This window comes from Argopecten irradians, chromosome 6 (assembly GCF_041381155.1).
Source record: "Argopecten irradians isolate NY chromosome 6, Ai_NY, whole genome shotgun sequence".
Taxonomy (NCBI): domain Eukaryota; kingdom Metazoa; phylum Mollusca; class Bivalvia; order Pectinida; family Pectinidae; genus Argopecten; species Argopecten irradians.
Window position 1 is genome coordinate 19,352,526 of NC_091139.1, and position 27,304 is coordinate 19,379,829.

Consider the following 27,304-nt stretch of genomic DNA (forward strand, 5'->3'; position numbering starts at 1 on the left):
GATGAAATCCTGGTGTTTTATCTGCTGTATTAAAGAAAATATTGAACTTTGAAAGTGTAACATTATTTATGGGACACCCTGTATGAGAGGAAGAGATTATAGGATTCATTTATCTTTTGGAAAAGGTTTTCAGCAAATTTTCCGTGCCAATAGTCAAAAGTATCCAGAAACAAATAACAAGAAAGCTTGATTTCTAAAAAGATCTTTTCATTTTCTAAGACTGATGTTATTGAGTCATGATAAAATGAACACATGAAAGTTAAATGATAATTGCTACAAAGAGTCGGAAATGTAAGATGCTTCTTAGGTAACATGGCGTCTGTCTTTTAGCACTGAACAACAAAACATCACCTTATGTATTCACAACTATCATTCATGATCTGGTCTACAAAAGTATTTCCAGGAAAGATTCATTTAACCTTTCATTTGCATTAACATCGGAAACAATTCTTCAAATGACATCTAGTCTCAACATGAAGCATTTGCATATATTGAAGCCTTGAACAGAATACGAACTTGAAACCATTTAAACTACACACACCTGAACCATACATACATAAACAGTCTGATCAAGTAACAAAACAAGCATTCTTACACCCTGAACAAAATCATATTGCTGAAACTTCCATGATCTCCTGCAAAATTTGATGCGTTAATTAAGAAATCCAGACAATGGGCAATACCAGCTTCTTTGTACAAGTGATTAGAACTGGAATTTTCTAAATTCACTTTTTCAGAATTTTTAAAAAATATGGAAAATTCATCTGCTGGAGCCCTTTAGGATTTCAACTACAGTTGTAAATTGTTTCAGAAATTTTCTAAAATTTAGTTGCCTTTCTCAGATCATCCAAGAACATCACAAATTTCTTGGTGTCTGACTAAAAATTGTCCTTATAGTCTTGTTCTAGTCAGAAGACCGGCCACTATCATCCGTCTATATACTCTACAGTAAAATGTGATGTCATGATTTGCCAAACACTGACTGTATAGCATCTGTGAGTCCGACCTCCTTCAGCGCGATCTTCAGTGTCCCGACTGTCGCTCGTTCTCCTTCATTACTCTGTAACAAACAGGAAGTTAGAACATTTAGATGAAATATCCTAGATCCTTTTTGTTTGATGAAATATCCTAGATCCTTTTTGTTTGGGTAGAACTAAATTTTCATTATGATATCATGGTATTATTGCCATGAGAATCCATGGTTAGGCTGTTCATATGTCTTATAAGTTCAAGAAGTTTACAAATTCTCTGTTCAAAGTATTAGTAAGGGAAATAATTTTCCAATATCTCTTCTCAAACAATGGCCAAGAATTTAGTTATATCTAAATCTCTGCCTAAAAAAAGGATATATTTTTACACTTACATGCCACACCGTAAGCATCTTTAAAGCTTGCTCTTTTTCATCACTTGCTTCTGTCTCAAAGGATGCGATGTCATCCTCTGGGAAGTTGAGTTCTGTCGCTAGTTTTTTCCACTCCCCCTTCAGTATGGCCGCCAACTCGTCCAGCATGGGCGGTGTCAAATTGTCTTCTGTGTTTTCTTTACCTATAATCATTGTCAAATCTAAATTAAACTGGCAATCAAAAGCAACAAAATATACAAGATATTTTAAACTGAAATTGGTTTGCAACTAAATTGTATTGTTTATAATTCCTTCTGTTCACATATTCTAATATTTGGTAAAATTAGATTTTTACTAACTGCAGTAGTATGTCTAAATTATCTCTAAGTAAAATGTTTATAATAACATTAGCACAGTGAATTAGCAGTTGAAATTCAACAAACATCATCAAATTTGAATTTTCATGCAATTATCTCCCATGCTTAAAAACGATACCTAAATGTAATACAAGAAAGCAAAGCAATGAACTAAGTCCACCACTACCAATTGAACATTTATCTTATTTTATTGCATTTAGCCAAATATCTGTCTATAAGATAATTGTTCCTATTCAAATCATTATAAAGTGTGGCTTAATCATTACACTACCTTGATCAAATCAATAATGTGCTAATTATTTTATGCACCAAAATAATAAATTAAAATTCCACAGTATCTCTCAGTTTCTGACTGCTATGTTACCTTGTTCATCATTTTGTTCTTCCATCTCCTGACGTTCCTGAATCGCCTCCTCCTCCTCTCCTATCTCGGTCTTCATTTCCTCATTGTTGGCTGTTTGTGGGATTTCCTTGGCGATTCTGTTGAGCATGGCCTCTAGATACTGGGCGAGGGGGATGGCTGGTTTGTTGGTGTGAGTGAAGAAGTGAGGACTACGTCTGGCTAACAGGCGCAGAGATTTCCATTGAAAAATCTGCTCATTGATCATTCTGGAAAGCAAAGGTGGAAGCATGTTCAAGTGTTTATCATCAAACAAGTATGAATTAAAGGACTAGATATGGTAATGGCTCTTTTTGGCCCCTAAATCTACCAAATTTCAAATAAAGTATTTAGAAATTAAGTTTCTGCATTTGAAATATTGAATACGCCCCTGATAAAAACTTCAGGATATTTTTATTGACAGAAAGTATGTTTTTGCTATATAACCATGGTAACTTTGCATAAATTATGCAAATTTGAAAATTTGGTCAATTTTGGCATATTTTTTATAGTTTTTATTTTAAAAGCAATAGAGTACAACCTAATTTTTTTTTATATTTTAAAGGAATTACCAGACAAGAAGATTACATCATTTTGAGAAATATAAAGTTTGTTCTAGAATGCGCTCTATGTTAACTAGATGGAAAAAAAAAACATTTTGATGAAATTTTCACATTTTGCATAATTTATGTAGAATAAAAACGATTGCCATGGCAACAAGAACTGCTATATTACCTAATAGCACTATCAAATATGTCAGGTATGTAGTTAATATTTGAAATGCAAGATTAACATCTTAAAATAACAGACGTTGAAAAATAGCGGATTTGGGGGCCACAAAAGACCCTTATCATACTTAGTCCTTTCATAATCACTAATCTATGTTTAGTTTAAAGGGTGTGTATACATAAAATATGAGTACTTGACCTTACAAGTCAACTCCCCAGAATTTTCTTTTATAATCTTTTATTTCAAAATATGTCTGTAAAAATATATTGAAATATTTGGAAATTGTCACCGGGACAATTTGACGGGCTTTTCACCTAAAGGCTACTTCGTTCATGGTCATTCATAACACACTTGGTAGCGCTTAGTTTCAACGTACCAAAAGTCCAATACCAGGTCGTAGGCCTTTCAGAACTTTACAATAAGTCATTTGAAGATTTTAGGATTGTTAGCCCGAGTGCCCTTTGATATAGGTCAAGGTCAATCACATTAACAAACTTGGTAGGCATTTATGTCAGCATGCTTCATGCTTAATATTAGGTCTCTAGGCCTTCTAGAAATTGAGAAGAAGATTTTTTAATGATTTTGTCGAAAAATTGCATTTTTGAACTTTGTCCCTTATTTCCAACCGGAAGTTGACATTTTACAGAAAAGTTGTAACTAAATCAATTGTTTCATTTTTTATTCTACATAACATATCCAAAAATGAAACTAATTGGCTTTGTGGTTAATGAGCTACGGCTGTCTCAATGAGCTGAATTTTCACAGGATTATTTTCATAACTCTACAATCACACGCACTCTGTGACCTTGGATGAAGGTCAAGCTCGTTTATTTTTTCAAACCCGATAGTCAACTACCTAAGCTTACTTCATGCAAAACATGAAGCCTCTATACCATGTAGAACTTGACAAGTAGATTTTTTCGTGATTTTCACCTAAAACGGCGATTTTGCACTATGAGTCAATGATCAACCGGAAGTTGACATTTTAGAGAAAATTGCACAATTACAAAGTTTCTCCATATGATATTCTACATAACATATCAAAAAATGAAAGAAATTGGCTTAGTGGTTAACGAATTATGGCTGTCTAGGTTAAACCGGAAGTGACGTCATTGCGGCCATATTTGAATTTGAATCAACACCATATTAACAAGAATTAGTCACGGTAATAAGTGGAATATCTTGTGTGAGTTTGGGCTTGATCGGACTGGTGGAATCAGAGGAGATGTTTAAAATATAATTGTCGAAATTTGCAAAAAAATCTTAGTTAAATATTAATTACGTCATAAAAAATTAATTAGTGGACCAATTTTATTTTTGAAGACATCCAAACCTTTAGAATGACATACTGAATCGATGTATTAAAAAAAGCTGGGGAAAAAAGGAATAATAAAAAAAAATCTAAAAATAGTCACTTTTGGTAAACTTTGACCTCTAGCGAGCTTTTTAACGAGACATATTTTGTGGAAACATGTCATGGGTAAAAGTTAGATATGTTCATTCCCTACAATAAAATACCTTCAGATTTGAAATAGCTGTCATACTTTTTGAGTTTGAGCAGTTTTTGTGTTTTAAGGTTTTCCGTCATGGCGGCCATATTGGATTTTTTGACCTACTTAATTTTGTTCATGGAACACCTTCAGATGTTTGGTTTAAACCTACTGAAATCATTTTTATTTTATGTCTTACCGTTTGACCGAATATAGAGCGGTCACAAAAACAGGAAGAAGAATAATAATAATAAGAATAAGAATAAGAAACTTAACGAAAACAATAGGTCTTTTCACCAAAAAGTGAAAAGCCCTAAATATTTGGAACACATTAAATCATTGTTCATATCAAAATTAAAATAAATAGCAAAGACAAAATAAATGTATACATAATTGAAACTTTTTGCTAAAATACATTTCTTTATCAATATTCATCGTAAAGGAAAATAATATTCAATATTTTTCTAACTCATTTACTTATTAATAAATAAGTAAATTCTTTAGATAAAAGATGTAAGGGCTGTTCCAGCAAAACATATATGGCACCCAGGGAAGGCACTTTAAAAAATAGTATGTGCCATGGTGGGTTCAAAATAAAATCACTTCTGTACCAGGGTGGCGTTTCAATAAAATCCCTTCTGTGGGTGGGCCTATCTGAAGCATTTGTAACCTTTTGAAATAAAATGCAAGTTTTATGTTTTATAATGTTGCTCAGTCATCCTGACTACAAAAATACAAAAAAATAAATATTGAAAAAAATGTTAATTTCTGACAATATTTAATGTGTAGTTCATCTTCAATAAAAAACAATTATTTTATTTTCTGAGTAATTTGATATAATAATGATAGACTATTTATCTAAAACATATTATATTCATTCAAACTTGGCAATGGTACAAAGAAACAATAGATTAGTTTTGGCAAAATAATAGATAAATAAGTAAATTCTTTAGATAAAAGATGTAAGTGATTACTAGTCTTATTAAGCAACCTGGAATTAAAACCTGGAAACCTTACTTATATTCATCTTCTACCATAGCCTCTGGGTCAGCCTGTTCCATCGCCTCAGCAAAATAATCCTCTAGTGTTGGTAAAAAGATTCTGAAAGCAATATTCACATCAGATTTAATTTACTTGCATTCAAATATTTAAATCTATTCTTATATTTAAAACATCTTTTTTCCATTGATCAAAAATGTGTGTTTTACTGAAGTTGGTATGCTTCTGTAGTTAAATAAAATGTTTTTGTACAGGAAAATAACATAATCTTATTTAAAATATGACTGAAATAAGAGAAGGAAGTTAAAAAAAAATTAGTTTTAAGTTCTATATGGTAAATCAAATATCCTTACCGAAAAGGTTTTTGAAGATGTAAAGAAAAGCTCTACAAACACCGTACCCCCTTCTCCAAAAGAAATTTGTTGCAAGTATAGTTTAAGGTCACTTTAGAAAAGTTGTTTCTAATTTTTTGAATGATCACAAAGAGAAAATGTCAACTTTTCCTGTCTTCAGATGCAACACTACATACCTTTTCTCGGCCCGACATGCGCCCATGTTGTCTGGGTTGATATTCCATAAACGTGTAAGTTCGGAGCTGCCCATCTTGATAATCTTTCCACTACTGGCTTGCAAGTCGTCACCAACCCATCGTCTCTTCGCCCTAAAAGATAAAACATGTGCATTTACACTTTTACATTAACACTTAAAAGTGGAGAGAAGCAAAATGTATAGACGCTCTCTAAATGATTGCATATTGTATCATTTAACAAAAGATTTATCAATTCAGATGGTTAACCCTATGAATCATAAAATTCATGTAGTAATTTTAGCCTGTTTTTAAATTCTTCATGTTTTTAATGCAATATTTTTCAAAATAAATCTTGGATGACCTGCAGAAATTAACAAAGGCCTGAAGTTTTATATATTTGTGGGACAGAGACAAACACAAAAATGATGAATATCTTATGCTATTCAGTTAACTGTTAGTAACAGTATTGATATGTTCTTTCATTTGCTATCAAACATCCTTTGGTACGTATGGATGTCAATGAACAAGAATATAATGAGCACTACAAGAGATTAGTTTTTCATATATGGTTGTAAATAATGAGATATTTACTTTGTTCTTTGCTTGCCATCAGTGCCTTTCTCTCTCTCATAACTAGGACATCCATCGTTTTTCCATTCATTCCAATATTCCTCCCTGGACAGTATGTGCTGCAATGGATGAAGAAGGAAAATAGCTTCAACTATTGTAACTACAGCAGTGACAATAAATTTCGTGCAAAACAGTAACTATATGATACTGCCCTATAACAATATGGAATGATCCAGAGGAATTAGTCCTTTACATCAGAAATTCTTCATACTGTAAACCCCTTTCAAATTATTTTCATGTATACAATATTTCACATATTTGTGAATATATAAATTCACGATCAAGGTCACTTACTGACAATCGAGCATGCATTTATACAAGTCATACCATTACTCGCGTAACATTTGAATTCCTTCGAGTTATCATGAAATTATGTAAAAATTTGTATTTCAAGGAAAGAAAGTAGTTTATAGTATTAGGATCACGTTCAGGAATTCAAATTGATTTTGCAATGTCAGTCATGTTTATGGAGGTAGAAATAATTGAGAATAATGGTTTGCAAGCTAAATCCTGAACAACAGTTTCTTCACTTTTAAATGTTTAGCAATAAGCAAAATTGGAAAAGGAACACTTAGCAACTGATAAAAACTTTACAACACACAATATAGAAAGGTGTATAAATGAGAACTCACCTCCACATTGCGAGCAAACTGTTCCCCCTCTGGAGGAGTTTCTCTGATCAGTTGATACACCTTGTCTTGTGTACCCTTCACCCACTGATTCTGTTCATCTGTCAAAGTCTGATTACCACTATAACAACAAATAAGCCAGACTCATCATCCAAACAGGATTTCACATATAACTGTAAATTATTTTAAGAAAAGATGGTCAAGCATTTCTTTCATTTCAGATTCCATTATGCAATCATAATTTAATATGATCATGAAAAGAAAGTATGTTTCATTCACTTTATTTTACAAAAATTTAATTCAGCTTCACTTCTCAAAATATGCACACACAAAATTCATTATTGTGTCCAACCTCATTTTGTAAAATGTTAGCTTGTTATCATTTTTAAAATCATATAATAATTTTGGAAAAAAGTATGTCACAGTGACATTGTTTAAGTTTAAAACTAAAAGTTTACCTTGTTCTACTCATAATCAGATATCAATTTTCATTATGTATGTATGTCTATAAACCATTTTTAAAAGCATGCCACAAGAAACCAGGATAATTTTATGTCTCTATATAACCTTAGTTTGGTTTTGTTTACTTAGTTTTACATCCTGTTGACTGCCAGGGTCATTAAGGACATGTCAGGCTTGATGGCAGAGGAAAACCAGAGTACCCAGAGAGAAACCACCAACCAGAGGTCAATACCTAACAGCTGTTTTACATAGTATTCAAACTCATCGCCAAAAGGTTAGGGCTTGTAGTAATATGTCAGGGCATCTTAACCACTCGGTCACTGCAGCTTCCTTTACAACTTAATGGCATTGAAGTTTAGGTAACTTACCCTTTGAATTTCACCTGAGAGTTGAGGTACTGGAAAAGGATGAGAAATTGGACAAGCACATATCTCCTGAAGTTACTGTCATTCAGCTGCAGATCCAACAACTAGTAAACAAAACAAAAAACTTTTAACATTTTCTTTCAACAGACTCGCAGTCGATATCACTTCACATCATATGAATTTTAAGAAAATCTGATCATTTGCAATATGGTTGTATAAGAATTTACCTTTAAAACATGGTTATAAGACCTGAATCAAGCACAAAGAATACAATATTCAATCTCATTTCTGCTTTACATTTACATTTTTGTTTTATCTTATTTCCAAAACAATAAAAGTGAAATGATATGAACAGTATCATGAGGACTTTTACTATGTAAACGTTTATCATTAAATAATTTGATTTTACTCCTTTCATTATTTTCTAATGTTATTTACTTTTGATCTGATGAGATTTTCTATCAGAGAAACATTCTTCATTACTGCGATCAATCTATTTTATCATTTTCATACTTGAAGAATTGGGGCTATAATAACTTCCTTCTCCAAGGAGAAAATAACCTTAGATTACGTAACATGGTCATACCTTTTCACTGGTCAGATATTTGGCAAAAAAGGCAGTTGTGTCAGCGGGCCGTGGCATCTTAAGTTTCTTCCGTGAGGACTTCATATCATCAAGCTTAGCACTATTGAAAGCATTCAATACTTCATCAGAATTCTGCAAAAAATAACGTAAAACATGAATATTTAAAACTATAGCCTCGAAACAAGTCACATATTTGAAGAAAATGTAAAAATTAATAGAATATCCTGAATGCACCACTAATTGTTTATAAATAGAAAATCCAAATCTTTTAAGAAAAACTGCCAATATATCACAAACAAATCTTAGTCAAGTCACAGATTAATATTACTGTAGTTTTGTGATAGACGTAATCACATAATTGTGTAACAATTGTTCTCATTCTCAAGTAACCCGTAAATTAAATGTGTGTTGTTACCATTTGAAACATTTTCCAAGGAACTTTCTCATAGCACTGTGTCGGTTTTCTGAAGAAATCTTGTAATGCCCAGAATCTTCTGTATAAGTTGTAGTCAACAGGCCTTAAGAAAGAGATTCAAGCATATTAAACACAGTTCATTCGAGTTTTTCTATCATGATATGCCATGATAGACCTTATTGTGTACAAATTTTTCATATTTCATCTTTATCTGTTCATGGTTACAGGCACTGATGGGTAGATCATTTGATGGTAGGAAATATGACATTAACCTCCAAAAGATAGTACATGAAGCTACTTTCAAGATTACAAAACATTACATTTATAGACAAATTAAACCTTGAATACATATCCAGGTATAAAATCATAATGGAAAATAAAAGATTCTTTAAAAGAAATTTAATCGAAGTGGGATAGGATGATCATAGGTAAAACCATATGCCGTCGTATCTAATACATTCTGATCTACCAGAGTTCATTCCCTTTGTTCACACTCTGTCTGGCTGTAGACTATAATGCTTTATATGACATGGTTGAGTGGATATGAATTATATAAATATTTCTAAACATTTTCTCATACTGACTATATGATTCTAAGTTCTTTAATTCATAAATTGAACGAATGACTCAGTATAATCAGAATTGTAATCACAATGATTGATATAATTACAGGAGATAGATTATCATCAAAATAAAACCTTACTTTGGATGGTCATCTGTTTCTCCCTCCTCGACTTCCATTCCATCTCCCTTCAGCCCCGTCTTCCATAGCATACAAACAACTTATTAATACAAATATTTCATTTCCTTCATGCAAAACATCCCCACAGGAAGATTCAGAAAAGCAATGAAAAATAAAATGATGAGTGGGTATCATCATTCAGAATTTGAGAAATTGTGCTAAATGATCATGCATAAACAAGTGTGTATATTTCATTTAAACACCCATGTACCCAAAGAAATGTAATTTTCCAGAATTTCATAATGAACATAAAATAAGAACTATTTGATTCCTTAATTTTTTTCGTGACATTCCAGTGAGCTAATCATTAAATACAACTCACTTTACAATGTTTGTATGGTGTACTGAGAACCAACTTATTTCCATGGCTACTTCATTCTATGATTTCCATTTCAAAACAAGTTTGTGAATATAAACATTCACAGATTTAAATATTGAAGTTCCTACCAATATAATTATTAAATTTAGGTATTAATTCATGGAGATAAACTTTCACAAATTTATTTGGATTAAGAAATCCTTAAAAGTAAATCGTGCCGAAAAAAATGTCGCTTTACAGTATAAAACAGTGGTGACCACAAGTAGCCACCCTCTTACCTCAAACCTGTCTGCCTTTGTAGTGTAAGTCGTGACATTCTCCAAGTTAAACTGACTCATCAGATTTAACGCTGAAACAAATAGTGTCACTTTAAAGATGCTCCACCGCCGACAAATAGTATTTTTTCACTATCAAAAACAGGAGCAGACGATTTAGCATTTTTCTTCAGTTACAAAAATTACTTACTTTACACCATTACCACCATTGAAAAGTTTGAGCTTCTAATTCTACGTCAAGTTAAAAATATAGAAAATAATTAATTGCATCCCGAAAAAATTCCGACGCACTATATCCTATATGGAATGAAGTACTGATTGCGCATGCACCAAAGCCAAAATGAAAAAATATATATTATTTTTTGTGTTAATTAGACTTACATACACACGATTGAACACCAATTATTGTTCAAATAATGAATATCATTTATGCTCTGTCGGCGGTGGAGCATCTTTAATAAATTGTGCTATCAAGTATTATATATACCATGCAGTTATATGATAAAGTTAATATTATTACTTATGCAACAGAGAAACTTCTATCATTATACCGAATGAATTATGTCAATCCCTTAATTCATCAAATTAATCATAAAACTATGAAATTGTATGTCACTTGTCAGATTTTGTTTCCTTGTCCTAAATGTACCCTGCTGAGTAGTAGGCAATATCTGAATTATTTTTTGATAGATTACAATATTCAATTTTTTCACCTGATTTTTCTGATAATGGAAACAGTCGGGAAAGAAACAGCTGTATACGTCCACAAAACACAGTATTCTGGGATTTAGACAGTCTGCGGAGAAGATCTGTAGCAAAAAAAAGTTTTATCTTCATTATTAAATGTATTGTGTACAAATAACAGAAAAATAATATTCTATTTTTGAATAGAAATAAACTATTTTGTGTTTTTCTTCAAATATTTCCACAATTTTTAAAACTGCTTTATAAACAAGATAATCAATACTTTGGTTATTATTACCTGTGTCAAAGTAAAACCAGTTACTGTTACAAAATAAATTTGCAAAAATATTATTGTATCTTTGTTTAATATTGTACTTAATTCAATAATGAAAATTAAATTAATACTCAGTTTTAAAGTATGTTTTGCTTCTTACCATTACACATCCTTAGTAAATAATTTTTGCCAGCTGAGTAAAATGTGTCCTGCAAAAAAGAGGCACAGAAATTTAGTCAATTTCATCATTTAATACAACGTAACATTCTTAGACATTGTACAAAATAGGTTGCATTTTGACCTTGTTTTAAAGAATTCAATGAAAGTTTGATATATAAATTTACCAACCTGTACAATGTACAAAACAATATAAAAAATAGTACTTTCTCTGTCTTTCAGAAGATAGAAGTTCTCCACACTTCCGGCTATTGACTTAATTTCAGACACATACCAACTTCCTTATACTTATCTGTCCTCCATGAGACAGAAGAGTTCCTCAGACTTACCGGCTTTCAAGTACTTAATTTGTCCTCCAAAAAACAGAAGAGTTCCTAAGACTTACCGACTTCCAGGTACTTAATCTGTCCTCCACGAGACAGAAGAGTTCCTCAAACTTACCGACTTCCAGGTACTTAATCTGTCCTCCACGAGACAGAAGAGTTCCTCAGACTTACCGACTTCCAGGTACTTAATCTGTCCTCCACGAGACAGAAGAGTTCCTCAGACTTACCGACTTCCAGGTACTTAATCTGTCCTCCACGAGACAGAAGAGTTCCTCAGACTTACCGACTTCCAGGTACTTAATCTGTCCTCCACGAGACAGAAGAGTTCCTCAGACTTACCGACTTCCAGGTACTTAATCTGTCCTCCACGAGACAGAAGAGTTCCTCAGACTTAGACTTACCGACTTCCAGGTACTTAATCTGTCCTCCACGAGACAGAAGAGTTCCTCAGACTTACCGACTTCCAGGACTTAATCTGTCCTCCACGAGACAGAAGAGTTCCTCAGACTTACCGACTTCCAGGTACTTAATCTGTCCTCCACGAGACAGAAGTTAAGTTCCTCAGACTTACCGACTTCCAGGTACTTAATCTGTCCTCCACGAGACAGAAGAGTTCCTCACGAGACCCCCTATATAAAGCACGGGACACTTGACACAACGTGTGTCATTCTCAACATGTCTTGTCTCAGATACACATGCGCACTGATATTGTAAATGACAACTGTCAAATTGAAAATAAACACTGCACTCACCCTGACAATATTTCATTGAAGTAATAGATGAATGCGTTGTCAGTTATATTCCAACATATGTCCAATACGAACTAATTAAAACACTTCAATATACACTAGGTTTTTCACGTACATGTACATCGACACGTGTGTCCTGGATAGTTGTCGCTCGTTCGGGTCAGGTACGTACGTAGTCACGTGTATATGGTCAGTTGAGTGCATCGAGTACGATGAATATACGTGGAGATATGTGGACGGTTTATTGTTCGGATTTCTTTTCACTTGCGTTGAAATTTTATTTTGTCGACGAAACATTTAAGTGATTACACACAAGGATGAGGTTGAGGGATTTAATGTTAATGGAATGTTGTTACATCCTCTATGAAACAGAATGAGAATAAAGATTAATATTTTTTTAATAAGATAGGTTAAGTTTCAATCACATCCAACTTACTACAGAAGCATGCATCACATCCCTCAAGGCTTGGTCCATTGCCAACTTCTTTTCTGTATCACTGTATAAAAATCAAAATCATAAATAGCTACTGTGTTAAAGTTACAACCCTACATTGAATTTGATACATACCGAAGTAAATAGCTACTGTTGTAGCTTAACAGATTTTCCTTTATCTAAAAACATACCTGCATTACATATTTCATTTCTATTTGTATAGTAACCATGACGACTTGATTTATTAAATACAAGGGTCTGATTGTTCAAAGAGTGATTATCTTATTTAATCATAGTTTAACAACAATTTTCCAATCAAGATACTCAAGTAATAACATTTGCTTTTGCAGCAATTGAAATTGAAAAAATCACTTACCAAGTAATTAAGCTAATCATCCTTTGAATATAACCAGACCCAGGATGTAATAAGTTTACTTTGAATAAAGGTTAAGTTTCCTATCATGTAAATGAAATTTCTGCAAGTTAGAAACAAGAATCTGAGTTATATAATGTAAATGCCTACTATGTTAACACTTACCCGCCATTATATGAACGGAACTCTGACACATATTTATCTGCTGTTCTGTTTTTTATAGACTTCTCCACAAGAACCTGGAAGTACAATACATGAATTAAATATAATTATGCATAAAACAATATTAAAAAATTAGAAAATGTGAACTCTAAATAGATTGTTCAGTGCATCTAATATATCGGATTAAATAAGAAAGACAAAGATATCTCAATATCACATCAAAATCTACAGAAGAAATAACACACAACACAATACACACATACATTTGGGGCAAATTAACTCTGGGTCAAATAATTCAGGGTATCTGAAGGCCGATTTAAAGATGCTCCATCGCAGACAGAGTATAAATGATATTCATCACTTGAACATAATTGGTGTTTAATCGTGTATATATATATGTCTAATTAACACAAAAATGATATAAAATAATTTATTTCGCCTTTGGTGCATGCACAATCAGTACTTTATTCCATATAGGATATAGTGACACGAATTTTTTTTGGGATGCAATTAATTATTTTTCATTTTTTTTAACATGAAGTAAAATTAGAAGCTCAAACATTTAAATGGTGTTAATGGTGTAAAGTAAGTAACTTTTGTAACTGAAGAAAAATACTAAATCGTCTGCTCCTGTTTTTGATAGTGAAAAGATACCATTTGTCAGCAGTGGAGCATCTTTAACCATATACAGAAATGACCTGTCACCATCCAGCTATCAACAATAATGTAAGACCGGGGACCCGAGGCCCCTAATGATTTTGACGGGCCCCTGAATTTGTGTTGCAGATCAAAGAGAGCCCACTGGGTGACTGATTTTCTTTCTGTGTATATAATTTTTATGATTTTGCTGTAATAGATCACAGGAGTTTGATGTTCTGTCAATAATATAAAGTATAAATATATAAAAAATACTCCATATATATACTATATAAAAACAAAAATGTTTTTATATAGTATATAAGAGTATTTTTTTATATATTTATACTATGTATTATTGACAGAACGTCAAACTCCTGTGAAATTATCGTTTGTTTTCATTTATTTGTTTAAAAAAACACAACTTTTGTTTGAAATATGTTCTTTGAAAAAAACCCAATCAGATTCATATTAGTTGGCTTACTTGGCTATCCAGATTTTGTGCCCAAATAAATTTACCAGGGCCCTTATTTTCCTTCTTTAGGGAGACCGGTGGTCTCCATTTCCAAAAAACGTTAGTATAACTCTAAGTCTGCCATCGATCGATCAGCTGCACGAGTTTGGGATCAGGTAGCAGACGGTCACACTTAATAACGACAACAAACGACAAGAAACGACAACAAACGACAACACGTTAAATACAAGGAAAAGTTAGTGACAACACAAGATATGTTATTCAGTACATTAAAATGAATATTTCTACCAAGTTTTATGAAGATTGGTGCAAAAATGAAGGAATTAGAGCGATTTTAATATTCTGAAATCGGCCGCTGGTCAACGATAAATCGAGTGACAAGAGGTTTGCCGTGACGGTATACCGACAACACATTGTAACATCGAAAATGTTTTAAAAACCTAACGACAACAGAAGATATGTTATTTGTCATACTATAATGCATCTATGTACAAAATTTCATTAAGATTGGAATAAAAATGAAGACTTTATACCTGTTTTAATTTTACGAGATCGGCGACTGGTCAGATTTATATCGCGAGTGTGTATGTTTCAGTATTACCGACATCACATCATAGCATTAAAAAAATTAGTACAAAAACCTAACGACAACATAAGATATGTTGTTTGTCATACCATAATGCATCTCTGTACAAAAATTCATTAAGATTTTGAGTAAAAATACCGGAGTAATGACGATTTCAAATATGAAGAGACGCAGAGTGTATACATGTGTGTAAGTCAAGCTTACATGTAGAGATCTAGATCCGACCCGACAACACAAATTATTTTACGAAATTACGCAGTAATGTTACCGCAAATAATAATATATGTAACCTATATCTAAGAAAGAATAATTCATGTCAATTGTAATGACTATTGATGAAGATTTGAATGAGTAATGGTCATTGAAAACGTCTACGACGGCTTGCATACAGTATACATAGAAGAAGCACACACACGTGTGTATATTATCAGTGATTACAGTTCGCGATTGTATTTATTGTTATGAAAACATATGGTGTGTATATATACTTCCCATATGTTATCTTAAGAAATACATTATTATATGTTTTTTTTTTATTGTACATTTTTGTATAAAAATATTTGCGTATATTTTCGGGAGCATGAATGAACGACAAAGAAAAAGCGCCGATAATGTCGTCTATCTTTGGCTGGAGGATGGACTGATCAATTTGGATACTAATCAAAGAATTTGATTCAGTATCAAGCAAAAATCGACAATATGTATGGTGAACGTAATGGGTACATATTGGTCTGAAAAAAAACTTTACCAACTATCCGGTGCAGGGTGGTTGAGGCCTGCCCGAGTACGATGCCCCCATATACCCAATGGCTGGAAAAACAACAAATTGCGAATCAATGTATGACATCATTAAAGCTTGTTGGTGACTGGAAAATTTCGAAAAAAACAAGATTAGAGCACATACAAAACACGAAGTACAACACACGTGCGCAGATCGCGTCACGGAATAGGAGAGTACGAATTAGCTCCGCATGCGCAACATTTAAAAATAAGATTTCAGTATTTTGGAGAACACTGCCAAAGGACAAAGACAACGACAACGGAACGTGCACAAGTTTTTGAAACTTTGTGAAGCAGAAAAAGGAACTTATATCTTCCACTAATGGAATGCTAACTATTACAAAAACATCAGCCATCGCGAAAAAAACCGGATACACGAAAACGTGTCATGTGATTGGAAATGAAACAGAATCGCACGGTCCGTCTAAACAGAAAAAATGTCTTAGCGAAATCTTGTGTGCCCGCAGGAAAAACGGGGTTCAAGATATTTAAGGATTGTGTTTCTCTTAAACAGTTAGACTTTAAACGATAAGTTGCGAAATTATCAGTTGGACATTTTACGATATGTTTGCGAAATATCTTGTGTGCCCGCAAGACGGGATTCAAGATGTTGTAACAGTTAAAATTTGTTGACCTTCTAATACTTTTCAAATGAATTACACGTATGTATGTGTCAGTAAAAATCATTCAATAAATAAAATGTGTAAGTTCAGTAATAAAAAGTGTTAAATAAACGTAATATTTGTAAGCTTCCCGAAATTAAAACTTACGATACGCAAGCAAAATCTTGTGTGCCCGCAAGACGGGATTCAAGATATTTAAAACTTAATCTTCCAAATAAAACATATTAAATAAAGTTACCGCGTTAATAAAAAAAAGTGAATTAATATAAAAATATTTACGCAGCTAAAAATACACACACACAAAAAAAACTAACGTGACGCTACCCAATTTGGAACGCTACCCAAAATGAAACACTTTTAAAAATATGTGATACAGAATTTTCAGTTTGCAATCTAAACTAACAATAACAGTCCTGAACAAAAAGTAAGGTGCTGACTATTTTGTGACAAATTTTCTTTCCAGTTGCTTATTATCTGTGTTTAAAAATAATGAAATTTTGAAAAACTCCGGGAAACGACGTCGTGCGACACCCCTTAAAACACCATATATTTTAAAATGAGAAAATAAATGCTGAATGGAATATTTTTGAAAGACATGTGCCCTGAATAAACTAAAATATGTTAGAACTTTCTTTAAATGAATTCAAACATTTTTTTTCATGCCTGGACATTTATTAATCAAACACTTTAATTATTTAGGAGGTGTTCCATTTTGGGTACTCAAATCTGCTGAAACACAGGGCTGACAAGTAAACAAATCATGAAATTATTAATAAAAGCATCTATTTGTGGAATGTTAAGGAAAAAATCTGGATTCAACCACATGTAAGAAAATTTTTTACAATTATCTTCAAAAGTGTTCGTGTATTGAGTATGGCCTAGAGTTCTACACCGACTATAATGATGTTTACACAATAATGGCTTAGACAAACAGTATCGAGACCCTATGCACTCGTACACACGCGTGTACAGGCGTGTACAGGCGTGTGTGAGTCGTCGATCTGTTGTCGGTAGTAAACCTGACCAGTCGCCGATCTCGTAACATTAAAACAGGTATAAAGTCTTCATTTTTTTCCAATCTTAATGAAATTTTGTACATAGATGCATTATAGTATGACAAATAAAATATCTTCTGTTGTCGTTAGGTTTTTAAAACATTTTCGATGTTTCAACGTGTAAGTCTGCCATCGATCGATCAGCTGCACGAGTTTGGGATCAGCTGTGGATTTACCGAATTACTGTGTGAACCGGGCCCCCCATATTATGGTAAGTATATCAAATAACCCAACCAATACGATACACTAGGAAGTGGATTTTAAAAGGTTCTTTAAGTCTTATAATGTGCATCCCAAAACTGATTGTAAATCAAAACAATGTAAATTTTCAGAAATTTTGCAGGTGCTCCCGACAAAAAGAAGTAATTTGAGGCAGAAATGTGGTTTAGCAACTGAGGAAATTATTTAAATCTATCATTATGGATGAACTTGTCTTTTTTAACTTTTAACAAACATTGACGCTTTCAATTTCAACCAAATACTACCTTAAAATCATTTCTTGCTTTCCCGAACTCAAACATCATGGAAGCTGCCATTTTTGTGTTTTATCACAAAAGCAATGACGTAGTACCCACTTCCGGTTAATGTTAGCAACTGAAACGTAGCAGGATAGCAGGACCATGATCAGTGACTGAAGTTTTTAGATCCCACATGAAGAATTGCTGCTAACCAGGCCTTTTTGAGTTAAATATTAAGTTTGTGAATGTAAGGATATATATTGGTACATTTTTGTTGTTCATCTTTCCATTCAAATGTAACAAGTTATTCAACCCATGCACTGATCACTGTCATCAGCTGGTCATTCAGTTTCTGCATTACTGTACACGTGAGGCCTACTGAAGTTGTTCCACGACTACATATTCACATATGTCTCCAATACACTTACATGTTACAAAAAAATATGAAGCATGTGTAGTTGTGTATGGGACTCCTACACACAACAAAACATATATAGAAAAAGACGAGCAGCAAGGTATATCATAAACAACTATAGAAAAACGGACAGTGTAACAAACATGATAAATACTCTCAACTGGCCACTACTGTCACAAAGGCGTCTAAAATCTCGCCTAGTAGTTTTCTACAAAATCATCCACTGTCACTTAGCAGTTCCTACCATCAACACTCGCGTCCCTATCATCAGCAACACATGCAAAGCAAACAACCAAAATTTTCCCCTGATATCTACTTCTACTGACATTCTCAAATGGTCTTTCTTTCCACACACTATAATCCAATGGAACGCCCTTCCTGCTTCCATTGTTGACACTCCTACTGTAGATTCATTCCGAGATCAGCTGACACCAGCTGTTCTCACATCTCTCCACTACTAACTTCCTACCTTGTATTCAGTTTTACATCTATATTTAAAAATAACAAAAAGAAATAAGTTTTAAATTCTACGTCCCCCCACGCACTCCAGGTAATCTTCTTTGTCAAGAAGGTCTGGTGATATTGAAAGAAGAAGCATTGGGCTGAAAAGCAGGGATTCACTACCAAAAGGCTCCTTCCAAATAAAATTATCCTTGCTGTGCTAGGCTTTTAATTTAAAGGCTTTATTAAAACCTCCATATTCTTGTGTACATGCTGGTTCTACTACTCCAGCTGTGTATAGTACAGTACACATGTAAATACCCGATGGATCTTGTTTATGTTTAACTCGGTGACCGATGTTACTCTGGGATCAGCATTCAAAATTAACGCAGCATTCAAAATTAACACTTGTCTGTCGATTTTATAGATTTTTGGTCCAAATAGAGGATACACAAAACAAAAAAATTGCAGTAGAATTGTAGAATGGTTAAAAATCAGGATGAATTGTAACTTTGTAAGGACCAGTAACTTTCAGTGAGGACCAGTAAATTTCATGGTCAGTAGGTTCTTAGTAGAGCAAAATCCTGAAGGGAGAACACTGTCAGGGATCCCATAACATGAGAGTCAACTAGTCAGCCCATATTTCTTATCAGATATAATTGTACTGACTGTCAACATGACATAAAGTTTCAAAAGTGTCTCATCATGCTATATATACCTCTAACAGTGTTAGAGTACATGTAATGTCATCAAATACATAATTGATATCAGGCATGTAGGCAGTAGCTATTTATTTATATATTAATATGACTGCAGTTATCCATTGACAGGTTAATTTATTGTTTTTCTTTTAATACAGGGGTATATGTTTTTGTTTACAGAAACTGGCATGAACTTCAGATAAAATTTGAGGATGTCTAGATATCCAAATACTTTCTCAAACAATGTTTTGCGTCAAAAAACCCCAAGCAATACTTCCCTGAACACCATGGTTGGAGCATCCCCTGGTCAAAGATCTGGAGATGACCGAGTTGTATTGGATGTTTCAAAATTAGACCAGTCCTTTGATCCAAACCAAAGTCTAAATCGACCGGAAGTTAAATTGCTTTACATAAACATCTCCCACCTTCCTCCTGTTGTACAGTTTACTTTACTGACTGTGGCTGCGTTTGGATTTTATCTTGTTTATGGCTACATACAGGTAAAACATATGTAAATAAGAATTACCAAATGTTGTTATGAATTATAAGTCTGGTATCAGTATTGAATATAACTTGTTAAACTTTATAATTTTTGTAGGTCATTCAGTATCGTCACTCACAAAATCTTTTGCTTGAATTGAAATTTAGCAATTCGTATTCATTGATATTTTAATTCATTAATTTTATTAGGTTGTCAAAAAATATATTGTTTCTATTAAGTAAGTGTCCTGGTTAAGATTTCTATCACAAATGACAATCAATAAAAATATACATTCTCATGAATTTCAAATTAAATTAATGGACACCTGGTGCATACAAATTTTACTTTATTACATTACCTCCCTTTATACATGCACACTCTATATATCTTTATTGTAGGAATTAATATTTCGCCTGGATGGATTTCGGCCATTTGGATGGTATCTGACTCTGGTCCAGTTTGCATTTTACACAATATTCGGAGTAATAGAACTGCAATTTAAAGAAGACAAAACTAGAAGGTTTATATAAAGTTGTTTTTTATTAATATTACTTGATTCCTTGAATCCAATTTCAATAATATAAAAATATTCCTGGTAGACCTTCTATATGTATACATATTATGAAATATTTGTTGTGTAGAACTATAATTATAAAAACAAGAAAACCTGATATTATTCATTATTGGAATCACTATTCTTACCACGAATATTTCTATGGACACAAAATTATTTTAATATCTAAAACATGATTACAACTGTACATGAAAATTTTATGTTATGCAGTATGTGTAACAAACTTTTTCAAAACTACATAATTATCATATTTCCAAAAGCACCAAGTTCTGAATACTATAAATACATTAATGATAGTTCTTCTGACTTTGAATTTATAAATAATTTTTTTCTTATAATGAAAATGAACATCTGTCATCTTTGTTGAAAACACAGAGTAACAAGACTAGTGAGCTGTGTTTATAAACATTGCTAGTAAATTTCTTTTTCACTTTCCCTTCCAGAATTCCACTGAAGATGTATGGGGTTCTAGCCTTTTTGACGGTAGCCACCATGGGCCTGTCAAACACATCTGTCGGCTACCTCAACTATCCAACACAAGTCATCTTCAAATGTTGCAAACTTATACCAGTCATGTTGGGTGGAGTTATCATCCAGCGTAAGTTCTTTATCATCCATGTAGTATTAATACATGTTTACACAATAATAATTCTGGATGATAAATATTGTAATTCATCATTCTTCAGAAAATTGATATTAAACGAAACAGTCATAATGTTAGAGGATTAAAATAATAAAAAAATATATACAAATTACCGATACACTATTCCATCTTTTTATTTTAAAGAGTTATCTCCCTTACTTGTAGGTATTAATTGTGATTCATTACTTTGTGTGATAAGTTACATTGTTTTCTCTGAAAAAATATTAGGATGAACAAAAGCATGACATGACAATCCGTACCTACCCACAGGGGCAGATAACTCTATAATTTGCATAATACAAATAATTGTACATGGTTTATTTACAGGTAAACGCTATAGCTGTATTGATGTGGCTGCAGTCCTTTGTATGTGTGTGGGGCTGATTCTGTTCACCCTGGCTGACAGCAGTGTCTCTCCATCATTTAATACCTATGGTAAGTTGTATTTCCCTTGAGGTTACTGGAGGAGGGATGGTATAGCTTTCACTGTGTCCCTTCATCCATGGTAAGGCAATGTGACATGTAGATACTAAAATTAACTTGCCATGACCTACGTACATTTTCACTAAATTGGATCATCAACATAGAAAAGACTTTTTTTGGGCTCTATCTTCTAGAACTTAATGGGTTTACCTGGAAAAGTCAGTGTGTGGTGTTTTAGTGATTTATAAGGGATCAGTTTCATAAACATTCCCTACTTAAATAATTATGAATGTAATTTCTTTTTAGGTGTAATTTTAATCTCACTAGCACTATGCGCTGATGGGGCTATAGGGAATGTTCAGGAAAAAGCATTGAAGCAATATGGTAGCAGCAATTCAGAAATGGTAAGTTCATACCCAGCCTGTAGACAGTATAGTTAGGAGATAGGAGAGGCACAAATAAATGCTTAAAACACCTTTCTGGAGCAAAGTTAAAAGGTTTCTAAAAACGTTAATAGCATATGAAAATATACATTGATGGCCTAAGATGAGGTTATAACACCAAATGTATGCAAAATTTCCTACGTAATATATGATAACAGTGGAGATTCATTTCGCTGTTTTGCCTTCGGGTGCAGTGAAAGTCATCTACCGTGTGGTATTTAGGGCGACAGCGGGAAACGTGACGACCCACGTTATGAAAATTAGCATTTTATTTATTTGAATTAAATTATTCGGAAGGCGATGATAAGTCAAGTATATTCCCATTTTAAAAATTAAAAGCCGTTTCGGAAAGGTAGTGGCCCTTTAACACACAATCTTGAATATGATAGAAAATGATAGAGCAGTAATTATAAACGTTAAAAGAAATTCTCACAAATAATATGATAAAAAGCTTTGTATTATATCAAATGTATTACACATATTACCATTGGCTGTATATGATTCAAGGAAACAATAATATAGTTATGAGGGAAACAACCTAGGAAGGGAGATAATCTGTTAAGGGAAATAACTTGACCTGAAAATGACTTGGTAAGGGAGATAACCACAGAAGGGAGATACTATTATCTAGAAAATAGCTTTGTAGCACATGGAGATGAATAATTAATGTCATTGGCTGATTTCTTCCTTTTAATTATTTTCCAGGTCCTGTATTCATACTCTATAGGATTCTTGTATATACTAGTGGGACTAGTTCTCTCTCAGTCCTTACTACCAGCCTACGAGTTCTGTAAAAATGTAAGTATAGTGTTCAGCTCTTTATAACTATGTAAGGGTGTTTGAAATGCTGTAACCATGCTTTATTTACCTATACATGTATACATCAATGATGACAGGATTTTGTTAGAGTATTCAGTGACTGATTCCATTGAATCCCCCAAAATATTAAAACCTATATTAAAAGTGTGGAAATTATTTACACTGTCACAAAAAATGACTTTAACATATTAGAATAAATTGCTCTGGGACATGAATTTAAGTATCACCAAGGGTTTCAAAAGGTAATATTACCGGTATAATGATTTGTGAAGATGTAATTGTACGTGGTAATATGCTAATTCTATTTAACTTTATTATTTTCTAGTTTCCATTTATAACGTCACCTATATGGCACATGAAAACATGTACACACAATATCTTATCATTATGAATGTTTATCTTTTCTCCTTTCAGTATCCTAAAGAAACGTATGGGTATGCTGTGATATTTTCTGTGTTTGGATACCTAGGGGTGAATGTAGTTCTCAGCCTGGTGAAAACGTTTGGGGCCTTGATAGCTGTTACAGGTCAATATTAAGAAATTCATATTTCCTTAATGTAATACCAACATTCTGTTTTCTTACCATAATTTTTTTTCTTTTTTTAACGTCTGTATTTTTAACACAAAATCTGTGATGTTTTGATTAAAGTCTGATAAATTTTCATTTGATTATTTAAGATGGAAAATTTGGGGAAAAAATATTGTTATATCAAAGTTAATGTTTTGTGAATTAATCTATGATTTGAATTAAAGTAGAAAAATAGTTATATTGATTATTTTGAAATCAAATTGAAATTACTATTGAATCATTTTAAGAGTACAGTATATGCTTTTAAATTTTCCACCAAACTTACCACAATGTGTGTTATCTCTATTACAGTAACTACCTGTAGGAAAGCGGTGACCATTATTTTATCGTTCATATTTTTCACCAAACCATTTACCTATCAGTAAGTATTAGATCTCAGAGAACCCCTACATTAGACTAGAAATACTGTATTGTAAACATGAAGATATGGGGGATGTTTGCATTGGCCAATCAAATTGATGATTTACTGTATCTTGAAAGTGAAAGTTTTCACGTAAAAATGGGCCAGAAGTCTTTTTGCACCTTTAAAACTGCAAGCAACATCATCATGTAGGCAAACCTAGTGTCCAACTGAGGTTGATCAGAAAATGACTGTTTGATAGGATGTCATCTTTTTCTAACAGTAGGAATAATGATATGAATTTTCAACATGTGCCGGGTATACACATTGCAGGATTAGTTTTCTGATTCTAAAAACTAGTTTGTTGTCATTGATGCACATGAATGTAGTTGATTTTGAATAATTTAAATAAGCCAAACAGATATAAAAATGTATTTTAAATAATTAAATGTAGATACTGGTTTTACTTTGATGGAGGAAATATTTTTCACATCATACAATGTAGGTCACTTATGAAAGAGATTTGCTCCGACTGTTTTGCAGTTGTTAATTTGGTGAATATAAATGGTAATTCTTCTTGTCTTCTTTTCCAGATACATTTGGTCGGGACTAATTGTAATCATCGGAATATATTTAAATGTGTACAGTAAAAACAAAGTGAAAATAGACGCTTTAATGTCCAGTGTCTGTGATTGTCTACTAACCAAGTTCAAAGTGAAAAAATCATACAAACCTTATGCTAGTGTCTTAACAGAAGTTTAATGGAATGGATAATAGTGGAAAATTTAAACTGGGATCAAAGAATCTCTCTCAGTCTACTGGTTGTTTACCTGGTGTTCACCCTGATGGTCTGTGTGCAATGATCATGACCTGCTGAGGAATTAAACCTGTTCTCGCTTCTTTACCAGTCCTGCTTATACATATCTTGTGTTAAACCGGCTGTGCGAAACAGACTTGTCATAGCAATGCTCTTAGCCATGCTCCAGGATTCCTTGGTCTGCATGCAAGTACATGTAGTACTGCTCAGTCTAGATCCTTGCTCCAGTGAGCCATTTCTTTTTAACTATGTATATTGTACACCATAATTAGATGCTTCCTACAAAATTTCTGTATGACTATATTATAGTGAAGACAAAACATATCATACATGTATCTATTGAAATACATTTTTTTCAAATTTTTGTCAATGAATTTACTATAATGTTAAAGATGCTCCACCGCCGACAGTGCATAAATGATATTCATCACTTAAACAATAATTGGTGTTTAATCGTGTGTAATGATTAATTTCTTTACACAAAAAATAATATAAGATCATTCATTTTGCTTTTGGTGCATGCGCAATCAGTACTTCATTCCATATAAGATATAGTGACACGGAATTTTTTCGGGATGCAATTAATTATTTTTTTTATATTTTTAACTTGAAGTAAAATCAGAAGCTCAAACTTTTCAATGGTGGTAATGATATAAAGTAAGTAACTTTTGTAACTGAAGAAAAATACCAAATCGTCTGCTACTGTTTGATAGTGAAAAAAAAACCACTTGTCAGCGGTGGAGCATCTTTAATGATTAATTTCTTTACATAATATGCACCAATTGCTTTACATCATGAATGCTTTTTCCATGAATGGAAATACATCATTTTTTTTTTTTTTTTTTTTTTTTTTGTGAAAATGTATCTACAGGTATTTATGGATGATGTTAGGGGCATTTCCTTAGTACATATTACATGCCCAGGGTTCTAAAATATAGGTGCATTTGGTCTATAAAAATACATTTAATACAGTATGTAAATAAATAAGGAAATGAATTTGCTATGGATATGCTGTTAGGGATACAAATATATCATATAGTTGGTTATATGTTCAGGGTTGTAGAAGATAAACTGAACACAAAGTACGAGTCAGCTTATAGCTGAACAATAAAATGTAGATTGTCCCGATTGCTTCCATTTATCAACATATTCCTAGGTAAATACAATGATTAAATTGTACAGTAATTAATTTGTATCAATAGTGACAAACTACAAAATTATGCAGGCAATTAGCTTTGAAGCTTGAAATCAGTTTTACTGGTGTATACCAAGTACATTGTAATATCTCAAGTTTGGCATCATTTTGTACATTGTAATATTTCAAGTTTGGCATCATTTTGTTAATCTTAATGTGGTATTTTATGGAATGTTATATCAGTATTTATTTATTAAAATTGTGATTCATTAACTATATGACAAACAAGTTAATAAATATATTAAAAAAATATCTAAAGTAAATTTGCTTTTCTGTTAACATAGACATTTGCATTTAGTATTGACGACAATCCATCAATCTCATGGAATCTTGAATACACAATCCTGCACACTTCTCTTATTTATAATTTTTGCCAAGCTGAAACACAAAATGGCCAGAATAGTTTCAGTTGTGTCTGAGCAAGGAACATTATCTATATATTTTGATGATTGTAAGAAAGGTTGTGCAAAGTTCTATTCAGTAAGACTGCCAGTCTTCAGCTGCTGCATGGAAACAAAGCCTTATAATGGAAACGTGGTTTAAGTGTCCAACATCCTACCACTAGCTCTCTACCTCTGGATCACCGTGGCTGAGGGGTCAAAGATGCTCCACCGCCGACAGAGCACAAACGATATTCATCATTTGAACAATACTTGGTGTTTAATCTGGGTAACACTAGCTGAGTGGTTAAGGTGTCTGACATCCTACCACTAGCTCTCTACCTCTGGATTACACTGGCTGAGTGGTTAAGGTGTCTGACATCCTACCACTAGCTCTATATGCCTCTGGGTAACACTGTATGAGGGGTCAAGTTGCCCGACATTCTACCACATGCTCTCCACTTCTGTTTCACAGTGGCTGAATGGTTAAGGTGTTTGACATTCTAACTCTAATCCACCACCTCTGGTTCTCTGGATCACATTGGCTGAGTGGTTAAGTTGTCTAGACATTCTACCATTAGCTCTCCACCTCTGGGATACAGTGGATGAGTGGTTAAGGTGTCTGACATTCTACCACAAGCTCTCCACATCTGTGTCACAGAGGCTGAGTGGTTAAGGTGTCTAGGCATTCTACCACTAGTCCTCAACATCTAGGATACAGTGGCTTGGTGGTTAAAGTGCACATATCTAAATATTCTACCACTAGCCCTCAACCTCTGGGATACAATGGTTGAGTGGTTAAGGTGCACATATCTAAACATTCTACCACTAGCCCTCAACCTCTGGGATACAGTGGCTGAGTGGTTAAGGTGCACATATCCAAACATCCTACCATTAGCTCTCGACCTCTGATTCTCTTACACTGCTGAGGTACTTGAAACATGATGTACAGTTTCACTTATAAATTATCACAACACAACAATA

The 27,304-nt window shown here is 33.1% G+C and overlaps 2 protein-coding genes and 1 long non-coding RNA gene across 3 annotated transcripts; 1 reads left to right on the forward strand and 2 right to left on the reverse strand.

The window, feature by feature from the left end:
• Positions 1 to 190: 190 nt before the first annotated feature.
• LOC138325241 (THO complex subunit 1-like) lies at positions 191 to 12,344 on the reverse strand. Its single transcript, XM_069270756.1, has 15 exons — positions 12,301 to 12,344; positions 11,387 to 11,435; positions 10,982 to 11,077; positions 10,272 to 10,342; positions 9,636 to 9,694; positions 8,933 to 9,035; positions 8,518 to 8,649; positions 7,935 to 8,035; positions 7,108 to 7,225; positions 6,437 to 6,534; positions 5,846 to 5,977; positions 5,335 to 5,418; positions 2,084 to 2,328; positions 1,364 to 1,545; positions 191 to 1,060 (listed from the first exon to the last, which is right to left on the reverse strand). The coding sequence occupies exons 2-15, from the start codon at positions 11,394 to 11,396 to the stop codon at positions 962 to 964; spliced, it is 1,530 nt and encodes a 509-aa protein (XP_069126857.1). The 5' UTR covers positions 11,397 to 11,435; positions 12,301 to 12,344; the 3' UTR covers positions 191 to 961.
• Positions 12,345 to 12,908: 564 nt separating this feature from the next.
• On the reverse strand, positions 12,909 to 18,169 carry LOC138325245 (uncharacterized). Its single transcript, XR_011208751.1, has 3 exons — positions 18,087 to 18,169; positions 13,450 to 13,523; positions 12,909 to 12,975 (listed from the first exon to the last, which is right to left on the reverse strand). It is a non-coding gene; the product is annotated as an uncharacterized lncRNA (long non-coding RNA).
• Positions 18,169 to 25,222, forward strand: LOC138325244 (adenosine 3'-phospho 5'-phosphosulfate transporter 2-like). Its single transcript, XM_069270759.1, has 10 exons — positions 18,169 to 18,306; positions 19,797 to 20,116; positions 20,496 to 20,617; positions 21,115 to 21,269; positions 21,642 to 21,749; positions 22,044 to 22,141; positions 22,886 to 22,978; positions 23,414 to 23,525; positions 23,880 to 23,949; positions 24,522 to 25,222. Exons 2-10 carry the CDS (start codon positions 19,829 to 19,831, stop codon positions 24,688 to 24,690), a joined length of 1,215 nt encoding a protein of 404 aa, XP_069126860.1. The 5' UTR covers positions 18,169 to 18,306; positions 19,797 to 19,828; the 3' UTR covers positions 24,691 to 25,222.
• Positions 25,223 to 27,304: the final 2,082 nt, after the last annotated feature.

What these genes read in the sequence shown, in the direction of transcription:
- LOC138325241 (XM_069270756.1), bottom strand. An exon ending in TCCATTATCAGAAAAATCAG is followed by an intron (nt 10,343 to 10,981) that starts GTGAAAAAATTG and finishes TATTTGTTTCAG; the next exon opens with CGTTAAATCTGATGAGTCAG. An exon ending in GAAACAGATGACCATCCAAA is followed by an intron (nt 9,036 to 9,635) that starts GTAAGGTTTTAT and finishes CTCTTTCTTAAG; the next exon opens with GCCTGTTGACTACAACTTAT.
- LOC138325244 (XM_069270759.1), top strand. Translation starts at nt 19,829, where the DNA reads ATGTCTAGATATCCAAATACTTTCTCAAACAATGTTTTGCGTCAAAAA. An exon ending in AAAGAAGACAAAACTAGAAG is followed by an intron (nt 20,618 to 21,114) that starts GTTTATATAAAG and finishes TTTCCCTTCCAG; the next exon opens with AATTCCACTGAAGATGTATG. An exon ending in GTAGCAGCAATTCAGAAATG is followed by an intron (nt 22,142 to 22,885) that starts GTAAGTTCATAC and finishes ATTATTTTCCAG; the next exon opens with GTCCTGTATTCATACTCTAT.